The sequence below is a fragment of the Apteryx rowi genome, unplaced genomic scaffold (assembly GCF_003343035.1).
Source record: "Apteryx rowi isolate R43461 unplaced genomic scaffold, aptRow1 scaffold_83, whole genome shotgun sequence".
NCBI classification, from domain to species: domain Eukaryota; kingdom Metazoa; phylum Chordata; class Aves; order Apterygiformes; family Apterygidae; genus Apteryx; species Apteryx rowi.
In genome coordinates, this window is record NW_020451127.1 from 151836 (window position 1) to 162680 (window position 10845).

Consider the following 10845-nt stretch of genomic DNA (forward strand, 5'->3'; position numbering starts at 1 on the left):
GCCGGGGGAGGCGGCGGCGCGGGGAGGGCCGGGACCGGTGTGCGGGGCGGCCCGGGCGGGGGAAGGGCCCGTCACCGTGTCCCGGTTCCCCGCAAGGGCGGGGGCAGGGCCCGTCCCGGTGTCCCGGTTCCCCCACGGGTGAGGGAAGGGCCCGTCCCGGTGTCCCGGCCCCCCTACACATGGGGCAGGGCCCGTCCCGGTGTCCCGGTTCCCCCACGGGTGGGGGAAGGGCCCGTCCCAGCCACGCCACACGTGGGGCAGGACCCGTCGCAGGATCCCAGAACGGTTGGGGTCGGCAGGAGCCTCTGGAGATCATCTGGTCCAAGCCCCCTGCTCCAGCAGGGTCTCCTTGAGCAGGCTGCCCGGGACCAGGTCCGGGTGGGTTTTGAACATCTCCGAGGATGGAGACATCCCAGTCACCCCACGTGCAGGGAAGGATCCTTCCTGGCCATCCCACGCATGGGGAAGGACCCATCCTAGTGTTCTAGCACCCCCCACACAGGGAAGGACCCTTCCCAGCCACCCCACATGTGGGGAAGGACCCATCCCGGCCACCCCACGTGTGGGGAAGGGCCTGTCCCAGCCACCCCACATGCGGGGAAGGGCCTGTCGCCACACGCCGGCTGCCTCCCGCACAGGGTGTTTCCTGACCTCTTCTTCCCTTTTACAATCAAACAGCCGTGGGGACAGGCCGGAGCCCGGTGGCTGACACCGTGCCAAAGCCACTGAGGTGCAAGGGTTGGAGCCACCACCGTGACCTCTCCCTGTCCTCGCGCGCAGGCTCAGGAGCAGGAAATGGACTCCCCGYGCTCGGCGAGTTTCCGCTGCCCCGTGGTTCCAGAACAAGCTGCTGCCAAAGGCATGAGGTCGTGCACCACGAGCATCTCCCTGTGGACGGTCGTGGCGGCYGTCCAGGCCGTGGAGAGGAGGGTGGACTCGCACGCCTCGCGGCTGCTGAACCTGGAGCGGAGGACAGTGACTACCGAAAAGAAGTATTTCGACTGTGAGAAAACAGTGGTGGATTTTGGTAACCAGATGGAGAGCAAACTGGCCGTGCTGGGCACCCTCATCCAGGAGTACGGGCAGCTCCAGCGGCGCCTGGAGAACATGGAGAACCTGCTGAAGAACAGGAACTTCTGGCTCCTGCGGCTGCCCCCGGGCACCCAGGGCGACGTCCCCAAGGTAACAAATGGCTATGCATGCTTTTGGGGGAAGGACCGCGAGGGTGTCACCCGGGCAGGCGGCCGCAGTGCTGAATGGACGCGCTGTTGTTAACAAATGACTGTTGTTAACCAACGACGGTTTGGAAGGGGGCATTTCAAACAGCGCGTGCAGGTGTCAGAAACGCATTTTTGCTTTTTCGCGTACATCAGCTGCAGCGTTTGCTTGCGGAGATTGTGAGCGCCGCACGTCAAATCCCTGTCGAGATGAGTGGGTTGAGATCTCTAGATATACCTCACGCAATTCAAGCACTCCCTGAGACAACAGTTTAGTTCAAGGGGATCACATTACTTTTATAAATGACCGTAGAAGCGTCAGCCTGGAAGGGACCTCAGGATCTGCTCCAGTATCCCCATGTTCCAAACAGGCTTAGTTATCCCAGCCTCATCCCTGAGACTTTTATCAAACCTCTTGGAAAACCTGCAGTGGCGTGGGGCCTGCAGCCTTCTCGGGCTCCCTGCTCCAGTGCTCCACAACTCTTACACCTCACTGTTCCTAGGATCTGACTTCAGTCATTTCTGCTGCGAATTAAGCAGATAATTCTCTTCTTGTACTTAATACAAAATCACACATTCTACCTTGTTAACATCAAACATAATTCGTTTGTCATTTTCTCAACCTCATCTTGAAACGGGGTGCCCAGAAGGAGACCTCTCGCGGTAGCCAAGGCTCTGCAAGGGCCAGCTCTTAAAATTAATGCTGCCATTGTGCTCTCCCAGTAATTCACCCACACAAGTGGCAGCCTTCTCCCACTTATCTTTAAATATTTAATGAACTTTGCAGAAACAGCTTAACTTCTAATTGCTTTCTGCAAAATTGCTGTCTTGTGTCACGAACAAGTATCAAGTAAGGACTGTTTGTTCACATACGTATATATAATTGTATCTCATTATAAAAGGACAAATTCATACATTTTACACTGAGTAGTAGATTCTTCCCCTTAAACAGTTACACTGAAGTAAATGAACTACCTTTATAATCAGCTAAGGCTCTGCATAAGGAGATGTAGGAATATTCTGGAATTCACAGTGGGCTTTCCAATAATTAGCACAAATGAACAAAGTTCTTTAAACTGAAGGTCTGAGTCATTCCTCTCTCTCCTGTTTTGTACTCTTTGTATTAAGCCTTACTTCCCTCTTCTCAATGCTCTAAGGGTGGCAGGGCCAGCTCAAGTACCGGACAAGATGCAGAGTTTGTAACTTTTATGCTTACAGGTCCCAATGGCATTTGGAAATGACGCTGCTTCCTTTTCTGAGCGAGAGTGGGAGCATCTAGAAGAAGGGCAGAAAGAGCTGTACAAAAATATGATGAAAGGGAACTATGAGTCTCTGATCTCTCTGGGTAAATATCACTTTTTCAGTCATTTATTGGTGCTTCTGGACTAACTCTGTTTTGGGGACTTTTTCCCAAACCCGGGAACCAAAGCTGTAGAAACTCGTAGATGTCTGTGTTCGTTGCTGATGCCAGCATGGAGCACGGTGCGTGTAACATCCAGTCCCTGGGGATCCAGTGTTTGCTGGATGGGGATATTGGTTGCAGTTCACCTCGGTGTTACATCCAGACACCTGGTCCATGCTGTGTACAGTGGGCATCTAGAAGTAGGTGCTCAGGTGTCAGGCTGGATTAAAGACAATAAATAAGATTTGGAAGTTCAGGCAAGGTCACTCCCCCTCCTTGGGCTTTAGGGATGTAGGGAACAGTTATGCCAAGCTGGTTTCCATTTCTGTCCCAAGAACTGGGAGTTAAATCGCACTGCCCAGTGGGGCTTGGTTTGGTAGCTCTGGTCTTTCTGCCCAGCGAGGTGTAGCCGAGTCCCCGCGGTGTTTGCAGGGGAGTGTTCCTCCCCGTGAATACAGCAGAATCCGCTCACCCCAGCAGGCGTGTGTTCCTCCAGGCTTTTTTCATCACCTGGCACAAACCGCAGTGAGGGCGGTTTGATGCAGCACGGAAACTTTAATATCTGTATTCCTCAACAGACTATGCAATCTCCAAACCTGACCTCCTGTCCCGGATTGAGAGAGGAGAAGCACCCTGCGGTGGGAACCGGGCAGACTCGGCAGAGAGAGACGTTCCTGCAGAACCAAGTGCAGGCAAGAGATGAATTAGGAGTTTATCCTCAGGCATAATGTTTGTGTATTGTTGTCACCAGAGGATGTCACAAGGTGATAGTCCTGATTTGCTATGGATGGAGCTTGTCAGATCTTGTTGAGCACGAGGTTCAGGGGGAATAAGACAGTGTTAGAAAAAACATAATGGGATTGATCTTTCCCATTAGCAGAGTCTCTGGCATTTACACGTGATGTGAGCAGCCAGGACAGCGGAGAAGGAGCGCAGTGCCTGAGAGGACAGGATGATCCGAGGGAGAGAATAAATATGCTGGCTGAACCCAGAGCTGGTAAGTGTTGTTCTGAAAGCGTGTGCTTGGACATGTCCGGCGGGGAGGGCACTGTCCTGAACCACGATCACCTGAGAGGTAAGAGGGAAACTGCTTCTCTGGAGAGCTGAGTAAAGCTCCAAGAAAGAGAACCGGAGTAGGAGACACTGAAGAGAGGTTGTATATAAAAGCAGTGTAACTGGGTGCAAACTTTGGCACAGCAAGGGAAGAGCCAAATGGTGTTGTGATATCCGGTAAAGAAACCTGTGTTTCCTCTTTACGTTAGCAGACTACGCCATCCCGGAGCCAAGCTTTCCATGCGTTGTGAAGCAAGAGGAGGAGTCGTGTGTGGAGGATGACAGAGCTACGGAGGGTGCAGAATTTGCAGAGCTCAGTGTGGGTGAGTTTGGAGCAGACGCACAACGTGCTGTACAGCCGGAGATAAGGTGGAGGGCTGATGCCGCACAACGGCACCCTTAACCTTCCCACTGCGGGACAGCGTATGCTGAGCTGCGGGGACTGCGCAGAGGCAGGTGGGAGAGTGAAGAAAGGACAAGAACCACACTGAGGTTAGGAAGGGCAAGAGAAAGGTTAGGGACAGTATTGCTAGTAGAAAGGTTAAAGTGCCAGGTAGGCAAAACACTGCAAGTGAAGGGACAGGAACGCCCGAAATAAGTCAAACAGAACACAAGACGTTATTAGGAAAGGAATTGAGAACAATTATCAGTGTCTTCTCCACAGATGTTGCTACGCCACAGTGTTGGAAAGGTGAGTGCAGTTCACCTGATCTTGAAAAGGATATAGTAGTCAGTGACATGGTCCAGAGAAGAGCAGCAGGATGGACAGCTTCTGTATCAGGAGAGGCTAAATACAGCAGGACCCTTTAGCCTGAGTAGGGCATGGCAAAACAGGGGATACAACACAAGTCTGTGCATTCGCGAATGGTGCAGGGCAGGGACTGTAGGAACAACTCTTCACTATTTCTCACGCTCCGACATCAAGGGAGCACCTAGTGAAACAGGAGGCGTTTGCTTTAGGCCGAGCAGCAGAGAGTCTCTTACTGTACACACGTAAGCTGTGGAACATACTGCCTCGGGGCACAACAAAGGCTGAAGGCAAAATGGGCTCAGAAGGGGTTTGGGCAAACTTGCAGATGAGAACATCGTCTCTGGCTCTGATCATGCTACGGGGCAGCCGTTCCCAGCATTTGGCAAGGCAATGGCTGCTGCAGAGCACAGCTCTTCTCTGCTGCCCCTGAGCTTCTGAGCATCTGGCCCAAGAAGCTCCTTCCTCCTGGTGCAGTCTCACGACTTCCAAAGCTTATGTGCTGCTCTTTTCCTGGAATTTCTTCTGCTTGATGGAGGCATTCTCAGAAAAAGGGAACTGTGCTCTAGAGCAGTCCCACAACAGCTACATAACGGCTGGGGCAGTGACCGTTGAGCTGGGATGGCTCTTTTATTCCCAGTGTTACAGTAATATTACTTACCTGATTAATAGACCATTCCCAGCCCACCAGTCACTTCCTTGTTTTATGCTCTCTTCCTCAGTGTCAGTCCTGATCTCTGTGTATTCTCTTTGTGATGCCTGAGGGGTGTTTGTGGGGCTTGGTCAGTTTTTGATGTTATTTCCCTGCTGATAATAAACCTTAGACCCTTTTTGTCATGCCTCTTGGGTCCCCCCGGCATGCCCTGTTGTCAGTTGCTCTGCAGCGCTAATGACCTGGGAGGTAACACATTTTAGACAGGAGGCCAGTCCCCACGCTGGCCTGCTAGATTGTGCCCTCAGTCTGTCCACAACTTTCTAACTGGTTATGTGTTGGCAGTTTGTGTCGTTGACCTGTGGCTGGTTTTCCACCTGTGGGTTATATTCATATCCAGGTCAGCTGAACAAAGGGTTCAGGTAGGAATGGGAGTCGAGAGTAAGTCCCAGACAGACGTGGCTCGGAATTGAGGAGCAATGAACCCCTGCCAGAGCAGCTGTACTTTTACTGCCTCAGAAAAGACTCTGGAAGAGGTTTCCTCATAACATACATATCTAAAGCAGTAGCAGGTGTGTCTCGGAGTCAAAACCAGCTAGTGTTCGTGTGTCCTCTTTAAAGAAGGAGGCTGCACAGACGGGTCCCCATGTCCGGGGAACAGAGGGAAGGTAGATCCCACGGCAGGGGCTGGTGCTCTCTGAAGAGTGAAAAATACTGAGTCATTGGTGTGAGGAGGGAGGCAGATACCCAGGCTGTGTGAACAAAGGAGGCAAAGGGCTACCCCAGGTTCATGAGATATCAGCACTTAGGAGAAGGAGGATGGCTGGAGACAATTTTGGAAACTGTCTGGGGAGTGTTCGACCCTGCTCTCCTGGAAGGCAGCACTTCTTTCTGCCCCCTCCCTCGCAGCTTCTCACATTCGCTGCTAAGCCAGCTGAAATGGCAGCGTTCTTGTGCTTTTCGCTCGTACCCTCTCTCCTCTTCGTCTTCAGCTAGCTCTGCTGATCTGTGAGTGCAGCTGCCTTTCATGCTCCCTGTGTAAGACAGGCCTGTTTGATTCGTGCGTGGGGGAAGGAATCAGGGGATTTCAGAAGTGTCTTGTATCTCAGGCCAATGAATGTCCCCTTTGTTGTTGTTTTCAGTTCCAGCAGATGAGGTGCTGATGTTCAAAATAGAAGAGGACTCTGAGGAATCTCTTCAAAGCTCGGAGACCCCCAAGACTCTGTCCAGGAAATCACAGGAGCTTGTTTTCCAGGGTCCCAGTGAGGAGCTGCCCTTTGATAGTCTGTACAGCTCCCCGGTGCAGCAGAGAAACCAGAGGACGAGCGGGCTGGTACCGTCTCCCCCAGGGGAAGGGGGTCTTAGCGAAAGCAACGTTATCACATTTTACGAGCAAAGCTGTCCCACTGAGAGACCTCACACATGCGGTGCCTGTGGGAAGGGCTTCCGGCTGAAGAAGATCCTCACGATGCACCAGCAGAGCCACGGCACGCTGTGCTGTGGTGAGCGCACTGAACACGACGAGAGCTTCCTGCATCAGCAGCACTTCAAGCTGCACCAGCAGATCCACGTGGAGGACAGGACCCATGCAGCCGCGGAGCGCACGGAGAGCCTCAAGCAGAACAACAGTGCGAAAGCCCCCGCCAGGATCCCAGCCACGGACAAGGCGTACAGCAGTCCCAAGTGCATGAAAAGCGTCAACACCAACGGCAGCTACAGGCCAAGTCAAAAAAGCCAACTGCGGGAGAAGCCTTACAAGTGCAACAAGTGTCAGGAGAGCTTCTCCCAGAAAAAAACCCTCGTCATCCACCAGCGTGTGCATTCAGGCCGGAGCGGAGGGGTCCTGGGTTGCTCGTACTGTGGGAAGACCTTCAGCCACCCCTCCAATCTGATCCGGCATCAGAGGATCCACACTGGAGAGAGGCCATACCAATGCAGCGAGTGCTCAAAGAGCTTCACCCAGAAGCAGCACCTCCTCCAGCACCAGAAGATCCACCTGCGTGAGAGGAACCGTGTGGGTACACAGAATGTGAGAAAGGCACCACTAGACAACTTCTTCTAGGTTGTGCTGGGCTTGCTCAGATCCTACTGCCCCTGGAGGAGGTGGAGGAGGAGAAAGTCTCTGTCTCTCTGCTGCTCAGCATTAAGGCTCTCCGACAATTTAATCCAAAGGGTCCATGCAAAGTAGGATTAGGATTCACCCTGGCACCAGTGCCCTTTTCTTCATGGCGTGATGGTATGCCATGGTACCTCCTAGTCAGCCTGAAAATCTCTTGAGAATGGAAGTGTTTAGGACCTCTCCAGGTTTAAAGGAAGCATATGGAATCAGTTGGTTGAACTGGTTACAGCTAGGTAGAGTTTTTCCGAAGCAGCCTGGAGTTTCCCTGGCTGCTCCCTGTGCTGAAGTTCTGCTGTGCTCAGTTTCATGGGCAAGTTTGAGTTGCATATTCTCAAAAGACTCTTGGCAACTAAACGCACACACGAGGTGAGGCCTTGCTCACGGTCTGCACGGATGCCACATTCGCCAAGGTGGGGCAGCCAGTAAGTTCCCAACTCTCTGTGTGCCTCAGCACAGGCCAAATGATGTTTTCATTGCTGCTACTGCTCAGGAAGCTAGCTGGAAAAAAAATAGGTACGGTTCCTTCTCTAGAGCTTAAAACTGGATTTAGTTTGTTGTAAATTATAACGGCAGGGCCAAATTCTGCTCTGAGCTGCTCTGATACGCATCGGGATGCGTACCGTGGGAGACTCTAGACTTGCACTGCAGTAACTGTGAGGGGAATTTGTTCCGTCGTCTGTCACTTCTGAACACACCTAAAGGAGATGGCATCAGCCAAGCTCCTGTTGATACCTCTAAGACAATTCCAGTGGAACTGAATGGGGAAACCACTTGTTAGCCAGAGGTGGTGCACATCTGTACTCCTGTGCTGAAGTAAGTGGTGGGATAGCGGTTCTTCTGGTAGCTGCCTGTACATTAACACTTCTGTTCTGCTTATTTATTACTCATTGTCTTTTCCTGTCTTTATCTCCCTTTCTCCCTGCGTAGCCTGGGGTACAGGTACTTTTTGCCCTTGAGGATGAGCTTTCATTAGATCCCAAACAGTTAAAGAAACATTTCCCAGCAACTCAAATTTGGTGAGCAACTTGCCCAAATATGTCATGCAGTGTTGGGGCTCCAGTTGTTACCTGACCAGGTCTCCTAGTTCCCACCATCACTAATCTGTGTTTAGAAGCCCCCTCGGTTGCTTCCAGACCCCAAGGTGTCCAGAGGACGTGGGGAGGGTTGCAGGGGGCTCGTCCCCCGGGGCAGAGATGTGCACTGACTGCAGCTGGCTGCCGTGGTGGCTGCCGTGAGCTGCCCTTGGGAGCGAAAGGCCAAGAGGCCTTAGGAGAGGGGAAGGGCTGGTTGAAGGCTCAGACTTGTCCCTAGCCAAGCCACACTGGAATGAGATCTGCTCCAGCAGAGCCTGGAGACCAGCCCGTGATTGTTGTTGCACTGTATTGGCTTTCACACGCTTTCCTCTGGAAGCTCGTTTGAGCGAGGTCTCTTTCCAGGTCCTTGCTGCTGGCAGAGCAGGAGGGCTCCCGCGCGTGCTCCGGCCCAGCCAGCGAGGCCAGCTCAGAGCCTCTGCGCTGTCAAACCACCCTGACATTTGCCCGGAGCAGGCTGGCGGGAGCCTGCGCGAACTGCTCTGAAGCCACGCTGTGGGAACTGGCGCAGAGCCACGCGTGCGGAAATGCCTTCAGCTGCAGGTGTTCGCTTGGTGACCAACTGCCTGCAGCGTTGTCCTCTCATCTTAGTGCTGCTGAGGGCTTTGATTTCGCAGTTTCTGAAGAGCGTGAGCAGGCCTGTGTGTGGCAAGCCTATCTCTGCGCGTGCATTCATTTTCTCAAAGGAATAAGTCCGTGAGGACAGAGGATTTCATGTTCTGTCGCTTCTTAGTGTTCGGTGGCCACCTGCTACCATGAAGCAGCGAAAGCAGACTAATTTTTCTCCCGCGTTTGTCCAGGTCTGACTGACACGCTAAAGGAGAATCTCTCGGCAGTCAGCAGTATAGGGCATTTGATACCTGGACAAGCAGCCTGGGCCTTGTCCGGTAAGCAGATCAACTATAATCAGTCCTTCAGTGGTTTCTTACTGAATCCAGTTAAATTTCTTGTCTCCCTTTTACCCTTCTGTTACCTAGACTGTGAGCCCTCCAGGGCAGGGAACTTGTTTCTATCTGTTTGTAAAATGCCAGTTAAATTTGCAGCGGTAGATACTTGATTTTTAATAACAACAGTAACATTAAACTTGAACAGATTAAAGCTGTGAAGTTCTAAATGCTTCCCCCCCCCCCCCACAATCATTCTGCTATGCTCTAGGCAAAGCCCTGCCCGGACCTCGGTGTGAGTCCACAGGGACATCTCATGTTCATTGTCACCAGGCTCCTAGGGAATCGCGTTCTCTCATCTTCCCTGGGAGCAGGAAGTCCCTGGCTAATCTAACACCCATGTTTCCGGCTCAAAGCAAATGGCAATTTGTAGTATCGTACCCTACTGACGGAAGACAAAGTCTGTGTTGAATTGGAAAGAGGATGGCATGGGTTTTCTTTTTTTTTTTTCTTTTTTTTTTAATATTGCAGTGGAACCTAAGCAGAAGAACTGCTGTCAGTGTGCGTATCTGAGATCTGGAGAGGGCCTGAACTGTAATAGCTTCTAACCATAGCACGTGAATAAGCTCACGTACAATTCTCATTCTGCAGACCAAATCAATCCTGCTGCCAGCAAAAAGCTTTCAGCAACCACAGCGTTACAGTCTCCATTAGCTTAGCCCACTCAGTTGAATCTAGGAAATGCAGGATGCATTTTAGGATAGGACGCAAAGATACTGTTGCATAAAGCAGCAGAGGCTCAGTTATCATTGAAAAATTAAAACCAGCTTCAAAGATGAGCTGGTTCCACTGTGACTGCAACATCCTAAATCTTAGCTGGGATCACTTTGGCGATGTGCACAAATTATTTACAAACCTAACTACAGGGGCTTGTTCTGGGCGGTTACTGTGTCTTACAAAAGGACAGGAACAAGTGATATTGAAGTCCTGCGGCGTTGCCCGCTCTCCTGCCTGTTGCACTACTGCCGTGTACATTCTAGCGTGTCTGACCTCCCAAACTTCATTATTGTTAGGCATTTTATTTTTAGACAATAGTTAAAATACAGAAGCTGCCTGCCAACTGATGTGCTGTTCGCATCTGAGATTAGCTTCTCCTTCTACGTGTCTCTGTAACCACAACCATAGAAGAATCAGTGTCCGGATAGCAAAAAGATAGGCATTTTAGAAAGGTGGGTTGGGAGGTTTGCACTACCTTAACAACGCTATCTTATTTTTGATTGGGAGAGTTACTGTGTTAACCGTTGTCTAAGCATCAGAAGTACTTGATGTGTGCTCCGTATTTCATCTGTTCTTGATGCTGCCGTTGATATCAAAGATGAAGCAATATTTTGCACAGTGAGTCACGTTTTCCCTCTCTAGCCCTGTTCCCCTGTATTTCAGAGATAAATACATATATTTAAAATGAATCTGAGAGTTCTTTTGAGATTTGTGCTTCTTATGTTTCAAAAATTCAGTCTTGAAACCAAGAAGAAATTTTGTTGAGTGACATAGGAATGCGCCGGTCTTCGGACTGCACTAGCCTTACCGGTTGCTTGCTGTTTAGCAACACCCAGATTCCTTGGAAGTCAGCTTAATACAGGACCACTTTCCCTTCCTTGCCTTGCACGGACAGAGCGATG

General features: G+C 51.3%; 1 protein-coding gene across 1 annotated transcript in view; it reads left to right on the top strand.

Moving 5' to 3' along the window:
- The window catches only part of LOC112977390, a 40946-nt gene extending 30344 nt beyond the window's left edge, over positions 1–10602 (top strand). Inside the window, exons 12-17 of the mRNA XM_026089714.1 lie at positions 738–1182; positions 2436–2562; positions 3198–3311; positions 3497–3616; positions 3882–3995; positions 6215–10602. Of these exons, the coding sequence (XP_025945499.1) occupies positions 738–1182; positions 2436–2562; positions 3198–3311; positions 3497–3616; positions 3882–3995; positions 6215–7134 (1840 nt within the window). The 3' untranslated portion in view covers positions 7135–10602. The remainder of the gene's footprint in view (positions 1–737; positions 1183–2435; positions 2563–3197; positions 3312–3496; positions 3617–3881; positions 3996–6214) is intronic.
- The last annotated feature ends 243 nt before the right edge of the window (positions 10603–10845 follow it).